Raw genomic sequence first — 15,883 nt, 5'->3', positions numbered from 1 at the left:
TATATTTATTACTTTTTTATGCAATCATCGTAGATAGAGCAAACCAGTAATTTCAACAGAACAATGACTAGAAATTATTTTTCAATTAGTACAAGTAATATGTAAAGTAAAGTCATACGAATAAACATCATCGAATCTGCTCAAGGTCCACTACAAGTTGACGAAATACCAACACATGCCTTTAACTTATCGTCATATTGTAGTTTTAATGGACATGGTCTAGTAAACACGCCATTTGGGGCGCAAGTAACGTAATAATGGCACCCCTTACAAGACTGGTGGTCTCCTAATCCTTTCTTCATGCATGTTTCATGTTCACATCCGTCTGAAAGAAATCAAAGTAGTAGAAGAGGCCAAGCATAAATAACATAAAAAAAAATTAAAAATTGTTATTAATTATAACTACTTTTCAATTAATAAACTTTTACAGATACAGCATTTTTACCACCCCATAGCAAAACTTTCAAAACCCAAATATCTGTGACAAAAAAGTCATGCAAAATCTATCGTCGCTGGGCTTCTAAAATGTCGTATATGACTTTTTTGACACCAATGGTCTGGGCGGGAGGAAATCTTTGGTATTACAAAATAGCATACAGTTAGATCAATCAAAACGTTTGAAATACGACATATTACAAAATTGCCAATGTCAGTTGTTTGTAAAGTTTGTAAAGTTTGCTTCCAAAATGGTGTATGAAAACTTGAAAATCGTTTTAAGAATTAAATAATTATACATTTCTTTATTTCTGTGAAAATAATTTAAGTTCTCGGATAATCCAGAAATGTCAAAGATTTTATTTCACTGGTATTTACCAAAATGTTCAAGTTCACATACGGCATTTTGGAAGCATGCATTTTGTCAAAATATTCAAAGCCTGTTTGTTAAATATTTTTTTCTTGAATTTTGTTTAATTTAAAACATTGTAGAAGCTCAGCGACACTATGAATTGTGATAAAAAAAAACACCATATAAACTGTGATATAACTGTAGTAATTTGCGTTCCAGTGTCAAATTTATTATAAACATACATGTACAGGAGGTATGTATCTAAAACAAAACTCACTTAGTCCTTAAATTTTGAGGATATCTTCAACAGAGAAGAAGAATCAAATCTTTAAATGAAAAGAACATTCTAATTTATGAAAATAGATAAACATATCAGTTAAGAGAATGGCACGATTGTTCCCCTTTCGAATGCTTATACATTGTATCCGCCACAATGGAATACATATATTTGCGTTAAGAAATATAACAAGAACATGGGTTGATATCTTTTGTCATAAAATAACAAAGTTATCGCAGATCACCACCAGTTTTGGTTGGGTTTGTGTAACTTAGTCTATAGTTTTCTATGTTGTGTCTTCTCTACTATCATTTGTCTGCCTGTTTATTTTTAGCCATGGCGTTGTCATTCTATTTTCAATCTATGAGTTTGAATGTCCCTCTGATATCTTTCATCCCTCTTTTGGTCATCCCGGGTAATCATTTCCAACAAACGACATTTTAATAATGAATCACTTAACTGCATATTTGTATCACCTACCGAAATGGGTTGGTCCACCAGTAACATCTAATAATAATGCGTGGGTACTAACAATAAGAATACAAAGAACTGAAATTACAAAAAATATGATTAAATGAACTTTACATTATACATGAGTTGCACATGACTTGGTGTTATGACATATTCGTGTTTTAGTAAAAAAAAAAATAATAATAAACACAATGTTTATAGAGCACATTATCTAATAAAAACAAATGGACTCCTACGGACCCATACAGGATAAAATATATGGACCCGAAATGTGTCAGTAGCAAACCATATAACTATTAATATGCCATTGATATTTAGAACAATTCTATAATTCATGGAAATAGCTTGGTAATTTTAAATGTTACGTTCAACAGTGGTTTAGGTTGGTTGCATTTATTTCAATTCGAAGTTGTTGAGCGTAGGAGTCTGTTCTGATTTCAAATAATGTGTTAGAAGGGGCTTCATTTGTCATTCTTCCCGTGGAGTGTTATCTCGTGAGCTATAAAGCTTAAACGAATCAGAGATACATTTAATTATTCCCAATGGACGTTTACAAACATTTATTAATCTTTTCTGATTTTTTTAATGGTTCATTAACGTTGACTTAGGACAACACAACATATGCAGTATACATCGAAATTCTTAACTTCATTAAAATAGAATCTGTACAAGGTTATTCATAACAGCAACAACTTAAAATCAATATCTACAAATGCTACAATGACAAAATTTAGAAAAGTGTTTGATCCATATCATTCTCTTAGGATCAGATGGATTTTTTATTCACTATAATTATATGCTAGTTTATTCCTATTATGTGAAAAAAAAGTGTTTTTAAATACATGAGCAATTGCTTGGTATGAGTAGGAAGGGACAATAATATACCAATCAACAAAGTAGATGTCATGTGACTTCTAATGAGACACCAACTCAACAGAGACGAAAAGCCAAAGATGTGAACAAATATAGGTGACCGTACAGGAGGTCAACACATAACTTACAGGTCAAATAATTAGACTACTTTCAGTCCTTATCTTTAACAGAGACAAAGTATTATGACCTGTCCGTATTCATATATAAATGGGTCAATTGTAGGTAAGCAATAACTTAATCAGATAAGGGTTCATTACTTCTATAGAATATTATCAATGAGAAAAGGTTAAAGCGAGGTTGGCTAGCCATTAAACCCAGTTCGATCCACCATTTTTTTCTTTAAATGTCCGGTACCAAGACAGTAATATGACAGTTGTTATCTAATATAGTGTGTTTCTTTTTATTTTGCATTGTTTTTGTTTTTGTAGCACTTCAGTGTTCTGTTGTTTCTTTTTTCCCCTTATATATGATGTGTTTCCCTTGGTTTTAGTTTGTTACTTGGCTTTATTTTCTCTAAATCGATTAATGACATTTGCACAGCGGTATTCTACTTTTGATTTTATTGAAGATGAACATTTACTCGTTTGAAGACACATGATTTACTATTAAGAATAATAGATACGAGGTTATTCGTATTGAGGCAGCAGTTATAGGTTTTTTAAGGCAGTTGTTGCGAAATTTTCTTCTTTCATCTTATTGTATATGTAAACGCATAGTGTGTCGGAAAAGAGATCAATATGATATAAGAATGCCCTATTACTTGATACTATCATGCAGTGAAAATCCTGTCACACGATTTATATACAGAACAGATCAATCCATTTATGTATTCTAAAAAATATTTCTAACCCCCAACTCCCTTCACCAATGTGTCCCGTCGCTATATAATAATATCAATAGCATATCGTTAATACACAAAATTCATATGACAGGCTTTTTTTAATTAAATATCGTTTGGCTTTTTCTATACTACAAGGGTATACGCTTTCGCCTGCAGTTTCCTAGTTTTGAATCAAATACATGTCTGGATTTTGTAATGAGTTATCTTTGTATAAATCTATTGTTGGTAATTGAAATTCAGATAGTTTTGTGTTTCATGCAAATCATATTTTAAAACTCTTTGGATCACCTGATTAAAAGAGTCTCAGCTACAGGTTGACATTTTGTTTGTATAACATAATCATAATCATAAAATATATATTCAAAGTTGGATATACCTAAAGACAGTACAACATAAGTTCCGGTGAGTTTTCAGTTGTCACTTTGATTAATAAGTGCTTTTTAAATTAAACCACAGATTCCGTATATATCTAATATAAAAAGCAAAGTAGAAATGAATTATTCAGTCAAAACATAAACGTTAATAAAAACCAATGAACAAATACTTACAACATTTTCTTGAATATTGAATAAATTTGTAGTAGTAAACTTACTTGGAACTACAAGAGTATTCATTGTGTTGCTGTGGTCAGGGTTTGAAGTTCTATTGAATACTTCTTATCACTATTTTCTTTTCTGATCTCATCAAATATCTAGTATCTATAAACCTAAATATTTATTATTCGGTAAGAATTCGGCGCTCATGTCTGAGTGGCAGAAATGAGAATGACATTTGTCATAGGGTGATTTAGATTCTGGGAGAGTATTAACAAAATAAAATTGAATTTGAAAATATATAGCTAATTTTCGTATCAGCTTATACTAGCATACGTTAACAAAAAGTTTATTCATAAAGTTCTGAATTCGTTCAGAAATTATTATGCGTTTGACTTTCTATGATACACTTACTTAAGTAGCATTTATTGTTAGTCCATGTAATAGGTTGACAAAAAAAATAAGCTCGATTTTAATGATTTGACTTCAGTTCATGAAAGGAGAAAGTACGATGAGGGTGCTAACAATTTGATAAACATGCAATAAGGTTTTTCATATATCAATATAGTATTCTCTTATATGCCGGCTTTAGTAGTTCATACGTTTTACATTTACAATGCAAAAATCCTTTTGTGGTGTTTTTCTTCGGCATTCATCCATAGGTTAAATCAGTCTTATTAAAGATACAGTTTGAAAACAGTTATGCGTCTCAATAAACATGTTGATGTAAGCATCAATTTACAGTGATCAAAAATATAAATTCAAATATGTATACACAAATAATCGCTCATTTATACATTTGATAATCACGGGATGTATATAGAATTTTTAAAGACTGTTCCATGCATATACTCCTTTCAAAGTAAGACTATAAATGGGGAAAAGTTTTGATAGTGTTTTGTTCATTAACCGAAAGATTTTGGTTTAATTAAATAAATGTTTTTTTCTCCCATTCTTTTCTGCGAACCAAGTTGATATCATAATGATATCATAATTAGATATTCTTATTACGCCTTTGAAACTAATCCTGTGAAACCAAACACTTTACCATATTTGAATTATTCCTCCATACATATTTTTTTATTGCTATCGCTTATTTTCGGAAAATTTAAAACGTTAAACGTTTTATTTAGATAATTTCTCAGGATATTTTGTTCAATTTGAACCAAAGCGATCATGTAATATGTTATGAGAGGTATTTCCTTTTTGTATTCGACTTTAATGGTATGTTGGTGTAACTCATAGACCTTAAACAATAGTGACCAAGAATCTTGTGATAGTCCGTGTTCCATAGACAGGAAAGGATGGTCAAGGTGAAAGGTTAAGACCATCTTTTAAATTTGAACTAAATGCAATTTCAACACTTAGGGGAGGTTATTAGTATAATGTTTGTCAAATTGTTAGTTGACGCAATGCCAATGCGTATGAGTGAAACAATCATACAGCATCTCCTTGTTTTGTATTATAAGATAACACACACCAGCTCATTATGCTATTAGGTTATATCGTATATTTAATTTCTGTTTTAACATTTGGTTAAGAGAAAAGTCTGTGCAATGACAATAGTCAATGACGTAATAAAATTAGGTATAAAAGTTCCAGGAAGATATATAGGTGGCAAGAAATATCAAGTTTAATAAAACAGACAACACTACAGAAATCAGGAAAAAACGATGAAAGAAAACAAACGATAACAGAAAATTACAAAGAAAACACACGATCTAGTTTTAGGAATCTCAATAAAACCGTATGTGTGTTTCAATAGGTTAGCAGTTCCTGTTCAACTAGTGGCACTTGACATATTAATCCTCGCAAGTAAATGATACTGCGATACATTGCAGTTGCTAAATGAATGTTTAAATTGAAAACACAAGGACTCGATTGCTGTTACAAATGAACAAATCCATGGTCATTTAACATTTGGTTTCATATCACTGTATCAGACTTTCTTGTTCTCTGTTATATTTGCTCTTATTTTTATAAGTTAAGATCATAAATTATTCTAGGTTTTCTCTTAATTGGCAGGTGATTTGTATATTTATCATAGTAGAACAGTCGTCTGCTACTGTTGCCTTTATTCCTACCAATTATCGTTTTATTTGATATGACCAAACCATAAATGGTTATAGAATAATATATGAAAATAGTAGCTGCAGTAAGAGTCCAAGTCTAAAACTGAAAAGACCTTCCCTTCCGACAAAGAAAAATGAATGCAACAAATTGATTTCCTTCAAAGTTGCTGAAGAAATGAAATACTAGTAACTCTTTTAGTTTTTTTAATGAAATCATCATAAATAAAGCAAATTTAAAATCGATACAGAACAATGGTAATAAATTAATATCCAATGAGTACATGTAGTATATAAATTTTATAAGTCAAACGAATAAACATCGAATCAGCTCAAGGTCCTTTACATGTTGACGAAATACCAACACATGCCTTTAAGTTGTCGTCAAATTTCAATTGTACTGGACACGGTCTGGTAAACACACCACTTGGAGCACACGTTAGGTAGTAATGACACCCTTTGCAAGATTGGTGGTCTCCTAATCCTTTGTGCATACATCCGTCCGTTCCATTTCCACATCCGTCTGGGGAAAAAAGTGTATGAATATTTTGGAAAAATATACATGATAAAAACAGGAAAATGGCTATTACTATTTTATTTTTGTCTTAAATTTCTTTTCTCTGTGTGTTGCAATTTAGCGATTCTGTGGTTTCGTTCTTCTCCCCTTGTTCATGATGTGTTTCCCTCAGATTTAGTTTGTAACCCGGATTTTTTTTTCACAATCGATTTATGAATTTCGAACCGTGGTATACTACGGTTTCCTTAAGCTGGAATCCTTATATACAGTAAAAACCGTTTGAAATTCTAATAGATTAAAACTGTTTTCAAATAAATATAAATAAACTCATCATAGATACCAGGACTAAAAACACACTTACAAGATTTTTTACCACACCATAACAAAATAATTTTCGAAAAACAGTAGCAACTTTGAAATAGTTGGAATCTCTACTTACTGGTATAAAAGTTATTTCCTATTGTTAAACATTGACCACCAATTGGACACGGCAAATTCATACCTCCTGGTTCTGCAAAAAACAATTAAATGTTGTAATTCTATGATTATATCGTGTTAATTCTAAACTTAAAAGAACATATATTATATTAAATTGGATATACTTTTAGTGATGTTCATATGATTCTCTTCGTGTATGTATTTGCCCCCGCAAAATAAAAAGTGTTATATCGCTGTTATATCAGCAAACCATTAAACTATTCTGCTTTCCATTCAACTCGTGCGTGAGTAAAATAAAATAACGGTTTAAGCATGATGTTTATAAAATAAAACATTACATAATTAAAAGCAATTTTTTATTTCTTCTTAAAATTGACAATCGGACAGAAAATGCCTGAACAATTAGATAATGAATACCATCAACCATCATTCAACAAATATTACTACAGCACTTCTGTCTAACGTGAAGTATGTATTCCAAATGACGTCACAAAATACTAACGTTAACTTGTGAGTAATAAATACAACACTAATGTTAAAATATCATTTCAATTGCAAAAGTATAAAAAAAACATTTGCAAACGTAAACCAATTCAAACAGAACAGAAATAACCGCCTGATTTATGTGCAAGATAATCAACGAAAAGAGGTCGGTTGTTACTTAATAGTTAACATCAACAAAAACGCCTTTCTACAAAAAAAATATAAAGTACTTCTCCTTTCCAAGAAGTTGAAGTTTGTTTCCTTTCTTTTATTTTCATAGTATATTTTTCACGTTTGTAAAGTTTATGAACATTTCCTTTATTTTATAAACTGTTTTCTATTTACTAAAAAAAACATCAACTTACTCTTAGTTGGGACAATTTGTTTCAATGTAGCTGGAATGAGATTTGATGGAGGTGTAATGAAACCACTTCCGGTTCCGGTACTACCAGTTCCGGTTCCACCAGTTCCTGTTCCTCCAGGGGTAGGACAGCCACTTCCACTTGTTCCATGACCAGAACCATTTACATTGTTATTGTTGTTATTATTATTGTTGTTGCTGTATATTGCATTAGCAGGTGGTGTCCAGTCTTTATATAAAAACAGACCAAGATTTTGGTTCATATTATTGAGGATTTTTTTTTTCATCAATGTCTTATAGTATTTATTTTTTTACGCAGTTATTTTTCTTGTCAATGACTTGGAAACATAAAATTTTATCTGCACTATATATAGAAATGTTAATCAAAAGACATGTTTTTGTAAAATTATCTGGATTGATGTTTGTTATTATAATTTCTTTGAAACTTACATTTCTTTTTCTCACATACGTATGGTAAAGGTGCAAAACAATTGACATCATTCAGTTCGGAGTTGACAAATTCTCCACAGTGTTCACTTCCAGCATAATTGTCTGGGTTTCCCTTCTTCCATGGCCTGAAAAAAAAATCTGGCCAGTTAAATTCTGATTATCGCATGGTATTCTTCTTTTATATTGTAATAACATAAATCTTGCAGATGCATTTTGAAAACGGATAAAAACTACAGGTATTTTTAAGTTGTAGATCATGATTTTTTTTTGTTATCACATTTTTTCAAATCGGTATACATGTAGGAAACATAAAAAAAAATGAAACACGAAGTAGATGCATGTTAAGTTATAAAAATCTAGTAACGTTATACTTACAACAAAGTAAGATCATGTGGTGTACCATCTGTCCATACATATTTACTGGAGTCTTTTCTAGGTCGGTTGTTCAAACCAATCCATACTTGATAAAGTTGGTTGCTTGCAAATTTAGAATGTTGTATTTGTGATAATCGTGCTGTCAGCCAACTCTAAAATATGGAGAGAGAAAAAATTGAAACAATATACGAGAAATAAAACAAAGAAAAAAAACAATTTCTTACTTAGAGCATTTCATCCTCTGGCAAAAGTTTTTATTTTCAAACTAAGGATTATAGGAACTTAAACAGCTGAAAACTTATTTGATCCTTAAGGATATTAAACTAGATGCTACAAGGTGCCAGAGTCCCTTACCTGATGTTTTTGTCTACAAGTGATGCATAAAACAATGCAAAAATTATACGTTTTTAAAGGCAGCTGTATGGTTCAAAATCTAATCTTGCGATTCTTGTAAAAGTTAACGTACGACAATAACGACTTTGAAGATGTGCTGACCCCAAGATAACTTATATTTTTTATATGTTATACAATTCTTTAGTACCGAGTGCATTGGTAAAATAGAAAAAAATATTTCTGTATGTTCGAAACTATTGACGAACATCTTTGAAATCATTAAAAAGCATTGCTTTTAACTGCAAATTGTTGTTACGTCAGCTATAACCATATAATTAAGAGAAGACAACATTGTAATAGGGAAATTTATTCTTCTACATTCGAAATCAACCAGATCCACAAATATTCACTAACATGTTTAAAAACAGGCCGTGATAAGTGGTATATTCGATAATGATGAAATTTAGTTGCACGTGATTATGAGGTGGAAAAGGGTATGGTTTATCGTCTGTGAAACGAATATTTCTTAACGGTCAACAAACTTGCAATGGCGTCCGTAAAATTCACGAAAGGATGATTTCAACCTCGCCATTTGGAACCCTTGGTTTAATAGCTTTCTTTTGAGTAGCAACCCTCTACCAGGAAACTCATGACGGGACATACTTTCCCGGGAATATCGTATCAATTAATTGGGATATAGTATACTCTGTATGCAGGTAAAGCTGAAATTATACTACATAAAAATGGAAAGTTCACGATCAATTAAGAAGCTGAAATCTTCTCTTTTGTCACAAAGTGTTGTTTTCAAATGCCCCTCGTTGTCATTTTTAGATGTAAATCAAATATTAGACGGACTGAACTGTACCTGTTATAAATTATCTGTTTACATCACTTTGAATTTTTCGAAATAAATACTTGGCTGTATTTGGAAAATATTTTAAGAATTGTTGGTTTTCAATGATCATCAACTTCTAACTTCATTGCTCTTCTTAAAGTCATAAGAAACGAGTGACCGGTGAAAAATAATGTTCTTCCAATTCTTGAACCAATGCATACGAACATCTCAAACTAAGTCTTCTGTGCACGAATTTATCAAAAAAAATTTCGTGTAAATTTCGTATAATCGTAATTTTTTTTCAATCGGTCAGTGTTGTTGTGAAAATATGGCTGGTAATTAGAGTTCGTGTTTTGAAGCCGAAGTTTAACGATTGTCACCTGTTTGTCAACATTCGACAAAAAATCAACAAAAAAGCACGGAAATTGAGCACGTGTTTAACATGTTAATTCAGATAATAGTTTATTTTAAGGACATCAATGCGTATTGTGATCACCGGATTTTTACGAGATGGGTCACACTGAGGTCACTTTGCATACGGAAAATATGTCGGGGGAATTGCTGGAAGGAAGCAATTCAAATAAAGTAAACTTCTTCTAAACATGAATGAATTAAAGAATTTTCTTCAGAAAAATAGAATATGTACATAAGTTTTATAATTAAAACTATCCATTGAGGTATAAAAAAACATATGCATTATTTTTTTTGATTTGAGGTTTCTTATGACTTTAACTTAACTTTTTATTCCATTGTCACCTAAGAGCCTTTTGTGGAGGCGCGTTTTATTTACTGGTGATATTTATATTTGTATTCAGTCTTCGTGCAAAATATTACCGCAATACGTTTGCATGAAAATTATTCAAACAAAAACGGCAATGTTATTACCTTTTCGGCTTGGCTGTCTAACTTAAGCAGATCTCCTTGATTGGTCAGACAGTCTTGCCTTGCTTCCATCCAAGATTTTGTCTTTTTGGATGTAATAATGTAGCAATCATCTGTACCAGGTCTATTCTCCCAGCCCGTGGGACATTTCCCTAGTGGATCTATGAGAAAAATAAAAACGTCTTATTTGGGTTTTTTTTATTTTTTTTTTATTTTTTATTTTTTTTGGAAATTGCAGAAAGATCTATAGTAAAATCCCAAAGCGAAAACTTTTAAAATTAATATTTTGATATCTATCAATATCGTTTTACAAAAAAAACCAAAAAAACGAACTCTTCAAAAATTCAAAACGTCAAGTCCCTCAACAAATGGCAAAACCAAATGCACAAACACATCAGATAACTGTCAAGTTATAAACTGCATGTCCAGGGACAACATAGCAGTAATTAAACAATCTACATATTTATATATTTATATTGCATACAGTACCTGAATCAGTTGGACAACCAATCAGATCAAACCGCATGGTGATATGAGATAGCCAGTTGATTGGATGGATTCTGACGTACTGAGCAATGATTGGACATCCTAACATGTTTGTAACTACTGATTCTTCGTCTTTTACGTTCCCCATAAACTCCTAAAAAGTAGATATATTAATTTAATGGATTATAAAATACTCTACAAATTTAAAGATGACTTGTTTTGTGCTTAGAAAATATAAAATGCATACTATAAGTCATAAGAGCATCAGTTAAGGAACAAAATAAGCCTTATAGGTTATGGACCTCCTTTTTAAAATATTTAAGAATCTGTAAAATAAATAGCGGAAAAAGGCTGATTTTAACTTTTACCCTATTATACTTGCATTGGAATTATTGGGTCTCAAATCGAAAGAAAAGAAATTTAAAATTTGGGTAAATGATCTTTTATTAGCTGTTGAAGTCTTGATATGAAAAAATGTGTTATGGGGCAAACTATTAAAATAGGTATCGTAGGAAAAAAACCAAGGAGACAGATTTCTGACAAAAGACAATTTCCAAAACCCGACCAAAGTACAACCTTAACAAGAACCAGTTTGACAATAGTTTTCGTATATGTTCTTTTCTATTGCAATGTTTTTGTTAGTATTTTTGTCTATTGCAGTCAAATGTTTTACAACCTATTGTGTTATTTTCTGGGTAGATGTGTTTACATACCTGCTTATTCCCTTGTGGATCTTTTATGAATTCATACTTTACACCATCAATACTGTAAGACACAGCAAATTTCGTCACTCTCTCATGACAACATTTAGTTACTATATCTATATTCCGTCCCTGGGTCACTACGCCTCGGATAGTACTCACTTTGTTTAATTCTACCTACATGCAAAATTATGACATTGAATATTCCCGTATAAGTGTAGGAGCATAATGTATTCAGTCATAAAACATTAATATTTGAAACATAGGCACTTATGAAATTGCAAAACAAGTTTTAAAAAAAGTGTTCACTTTATGTTTATCAGCAATGATCAAGCGAAATCCTCGTATTGCAACAAATGAATTCTAACTTTCTGGGTTTTTTTTAACTTTTAATTTCGCTAAATTAAGCATTTAAACCTGTTTTGCAATTATACAATATTACGCAAATAGCTGCAATTCAACGATAAAAATTGGTCACCAAAATAAATGATATAATGCAGAAAATTGATGGCTTTAATTTTTAATACTTAAATCTATTATGAATTTAAAATTGAGAATGGAAATGGGGAATGTGTCAAAGAGACAACAACCCGACCAAATAAAAAACAACAGCAGAAGGTCACCAACAGGTCTTCAATGTAGCGAGAAATTCCCGCACCCGGAAGCGTCCTTTTTTATTACTAAAACGAGTATGGAAAAAAAGTAAAATCACAAAAATACTGAACTTAGAGGAAAATCTAATCTGAAAGTTCATAATCACATGGCAAAATCAAATAACAAAACACATTAAAAACGAATGGACAAGAACCATCATATTCCTGACTTGGTACAGGCATTTTCAAATATAGAAAATGGTGGATTAAACATGGTTTTAAAGCGATTATACCCATATGTGTATCCTCATACAACTTAGTTTTATAACGATTTTACCCCATATGTATATTATCCTCATACAACTTTTCAATTGAGTCTATTTTATTAACTCTATTCTAAAAAGGTTTTAATTGATGTTCCATTTTATTCTTGCAACCATTTCACTATGCCGTGAAAAAAACGCTGAATACTTGTTTTGATTTGTAATAACAAAGTGTGAATTCGAGTTGTCCGCTCTCGTTCCAGTACAATTTTATGTTACCATAACTTACAGGAAACTAGTTTAAAGTAAAAAAAAAATAAGCTGATTAAGAACAGACGGATGGGGCGGACGGGCGCATATACCGGAAAATAATGTACCCCTTACTTTTGAAAGCTGGGCATAAAAACAAATATCTAAAAGTTACCAGAATAATCTGGATTTTATCTAGTAATTACCTGAATAAACTGGTTTTTATCGTTAATTGCTGCAGACCATCCACCTCCTAACACTGTACCATTCCGGTAGTCGATTGTTGGTGTGTGTAATCGTGCTCGATCAGCTCTAAAGTTGTGAGATGATCCATTTGTGAAGAAAGTGGAAGCTTGGATTTGTGTGTTGGTCACTCCCTTCGGACCGGAGACAAGGTACTGGTGACATACTTGATGACCTTTTAATAACTCCAAATTGTTATTTTTTCATATGACAAATACAAAAACCATGCGGTTTAAGTTCGTCATTTTAGGAACTACGTGTCAAAATTACATAAAAACTGTGATTTTCTTTTCATATATTGTCATTATTCAAAGTTTGTTCATGTGATTTTATCTTGTATACATCCATTCCCATATCATGTGTTAATCTACTCCGTATTTTTCATTTCAAAGTAACGTAGGGTGTCGCATATGGAACAAAAAAGCTTACCTTTCCGGATCACTTGCTTTCCTGTCGGTGGTTTGACTGTAGGTTTGAGTGTAGGGTTAGGTGTAGTATAGTATGCGTGCTTACTTGTAAGTGGTTTGACTGTAATATAGTCTATTCGTTTATCTGTAAGGGGTTTGACTGTAGGTTTGGGTGTAGTATGATCACTTACCTGTAAGTGGTTTGACTGTATGTTTGAGTGTAGTATAGATGTTGCGCTTATCTGTAAGTGGTTTTACTGTAATATAGTTAGTTGTGCTTACCTGTAAGTGGTTCCACTTTAGGTTTGACTGTTGCATAGCACACATGCTTACCTGTAGATGGTTTGACTGTAGGTGTGAGTGTAGTATAGTTAGATGTACGTACCTGTAAGTGGTTTGACTGTAGGTTTGAGTGTAGTATAGTTAGATGTACGTACCTGTAAGTGGTTTGACTGTAGGTTTGAGTGTAGTAGCAGGTGTAGTTGTCGTTGTTGTTGTGGTAGTAGTTGTTGGGACTGGATCACAATCATATATGATATCTAAATATTTAGGGACATTCTGGCATGGATCTTCACCAAGAAACTGTGAGGAGGCAGTGAGTTGACAGACATCCTTATTATTACACGCCTGTGCTATCTGTCCTGTTACCCTTCCGGATGAGTAGCAGTTTACTGATGGATGACTTCTGCACACCCTCGTTGATGTTCTTCCAAAATTAACACTTCTAATTTGTATTACTTCTCCTTTTTGGCATGAAATTGATTTTGTTTGAAAGTCACATATAATTGAGTTCACTAAAATACAGAAAATTAAGAAATTGAAAACTACACCTTGAATGAGACGGAGAAAGAAATTTGGCGTTTGGTTCAATTATGGTTAACTTGAATTTAAACAATGAATGTTGAAGTAATACAAAACCTTATCCAGGAAGTACTTATCGGTTGTGTTATCAAAAATAATGTAGCTCGTAGAAAGTAGCTAAAAAACAAACAAAAAAAATGTCAATTCTAGACTGAGTTGAAATGTCAAACTGATATTTTGAGGCTGATGATAAGAGTATATAATCAGACATTTTTCTTCATATTAAAGATGAAACCCCAATATAAACACAAATTCAACGCGCATACGATTAGAAGATTTCCACGCTCCTGTATTTTGGATCACTTACAACTCCGAAAATGTACTGTTTTGTCATATTCATATTCATGTCGAGTCTACCGCGTTCCGTGCTAAAAGCCTTGGAAATTTCCCGTACCAAAAGATCTTCGCATATAAAATTAATCTCAATTTTCATTTTTGCGAAAATGATGACTGAAGGAGTTCTGTTGCAACTACTATAGGATAATATAGCCTAACGGATCCAACTTGAAAGGTTAGTATGTTTTTTCCTACAAAACTCAAAATGGAAAAAACTATACTAATTGTCGGCATGAGTTAAGTTTTTTAAATATTTGTCCTGAATATAAAACATAGAAAACTTGCCACTGGACGATAACGCAAAAAACAATTCGACCCGGGCAATTGATCAATTGTTCAATGTAAATCTAACTCACAAATGTACATTTTTCCGTTGTTGTTTTCTCAAAATAACAAGCAATTTTTTCGTTGAAACTTATATGTTATGCACATCTGGAAAAAGTAGGAAAATTTTGCTCTTGGGTTTTAAACAACTTTCGGATTTAATAGTTTGACGTGAGGGTCTTGAGGGAACAAATTCAAGTATCAAAACAAAAACAATGTCTTGTATCTGTGATTTTTTTAGGTTATCGTGATCTGCGGCGTTAATTTTGTCTCGTGGTGTTTATGCCCATTTGGACTTGCTGTGCAGTTTAATGTTGCAAAGTTTTCAAACATTAACAAGTATATACTGTACATTCCGTATGTCAACAAGAAGTACAAATGAAATGAATGTCAAGTTACGGTTTTATCTGAATACTTACATGAGTATACAAAGGTTGGAAGACAAACTGAAAAAAAATAAAACAAGTCATTATCAAGTTGGACTTAAAATCGTAACTTTCTCATCTTGAGTCGAGTTTTTATGATTTATGTTTTTCATTATTTGCTTTTTTAATGCAGAAACACATGTAATGTAACATTGATTGGGTCTGATGAAAGTTACCCCGATATTGGTATTCAGAATATAAATAATTCGATATTACATGTTGCCATATGTGCTGATACACTGAATTAGATCGATATTTTGATGAATTTTAATATATACCACAGTTTGCCATTCTTATTTCATGAAAAAGGTTTAACCAAAAACTTAGATAATTATATACAACTGTTTTTATTTAAATGTCTTTTTTCTGCTTATTTAGTTCAGTCGTCCCTTTTCCTTTTATGTTTTGCTACCAGGCTGAAGCTAGCGAACAATAGCTAGCGAACAATAAGTCAGCGAACAATAAGGCGA

General features: G+C 31.8%; 1 protein-coding gene across 3 annotated transcripts in view; it reads right to left on the bottom strand.

Annotated features, from left to right (window-relative positions):
- Positions 1 to 6,041: 6,041 nt before the first annotated feature.
- The window catches only part of LOC134721954 (uncharacterized), a 40,292-nt gene continuing 30,450 nt past the window's right edge, over positions 6,042 to 15,883 (bottom strand). The window contains exons 2-13 of one of the 3 annotated variants that reach the window (XM_063585290.1): positions 15,408 to 15,434; positions 13,905 to 14,261; positions 13,024 to 13,235; positions 11,725 to 11,889; positions 11,015 to 11,165; positions 10,529 to 10,686; positions 8,476 to 8,627; positions 8,101 to 8,225; positions 7,761 to 7,879; positions 7,655 to 7,730; positions 6,808 to 6,879; positions 6,042 to 6,374 (exon numbers count right to left, since the gene is read on the bottom strand). In XM_063585290.1, coding sequence (XP_063441360.1) covers positions 6,184 to 6,374; positions 6,808 to 6,879; positions 7,655 to 7,730; positions 7,761 to 7,879; positions 8,101 to 8,225; positions 8,476 to 8,627; positions 10,529 to 10,686; positions 11,015 to 11,165; positions 11,725 to 11,889; positions 13,024 to 13,235; positions 13,905 to 14,261; positions 15,408 to 15,434 — 1,805 coding nt within the window. In that variant the 3' untranslated portion in view covers positions 6,042 to 6,183. Of the gene's footprint in view, positions 6,375 to 6,807; positions 6,880 to 7,654; positions 7,880 to 8,100; positions 8,226 to 8,475; positions 8,628 to 10,528; positions 10,687 to 11,014; positions 11,166 to 11,724; positions 11,890 to 13,023; positions 13,236 to 13,658; positions 13,810 to 13,904; positions 14,262 to 15,407; positions 15,435 to 15,883 lie in introns of those variants that run through there. The other 2 variants (XM_063585289.1, XM_063585291.1) reach the window with 2 other exon arrangements.

The sequence above is a fragment of the Mytilus trossulus genome, chromosome 6 (assembly GCF_036588685.1).
Source record: "Mytilus trossulus isolate FHL-02 chromosome 6, PNRI_Mtr1.1.1.hap1, whole genome shotgun sequence".
Taxonomy (NCBI): domain Eukaryota; kingdom Metazoa; phylum Mollusca; class Bivalvia; order Mytilida; family Mytilidae; genus Mytilus; species Mytilus trossulus.
The sequence above is the reverse complement of the archived record's forward strand: the minus strand, read 5'-3'. Positions and strand labels throughout refer to the sequence as shown.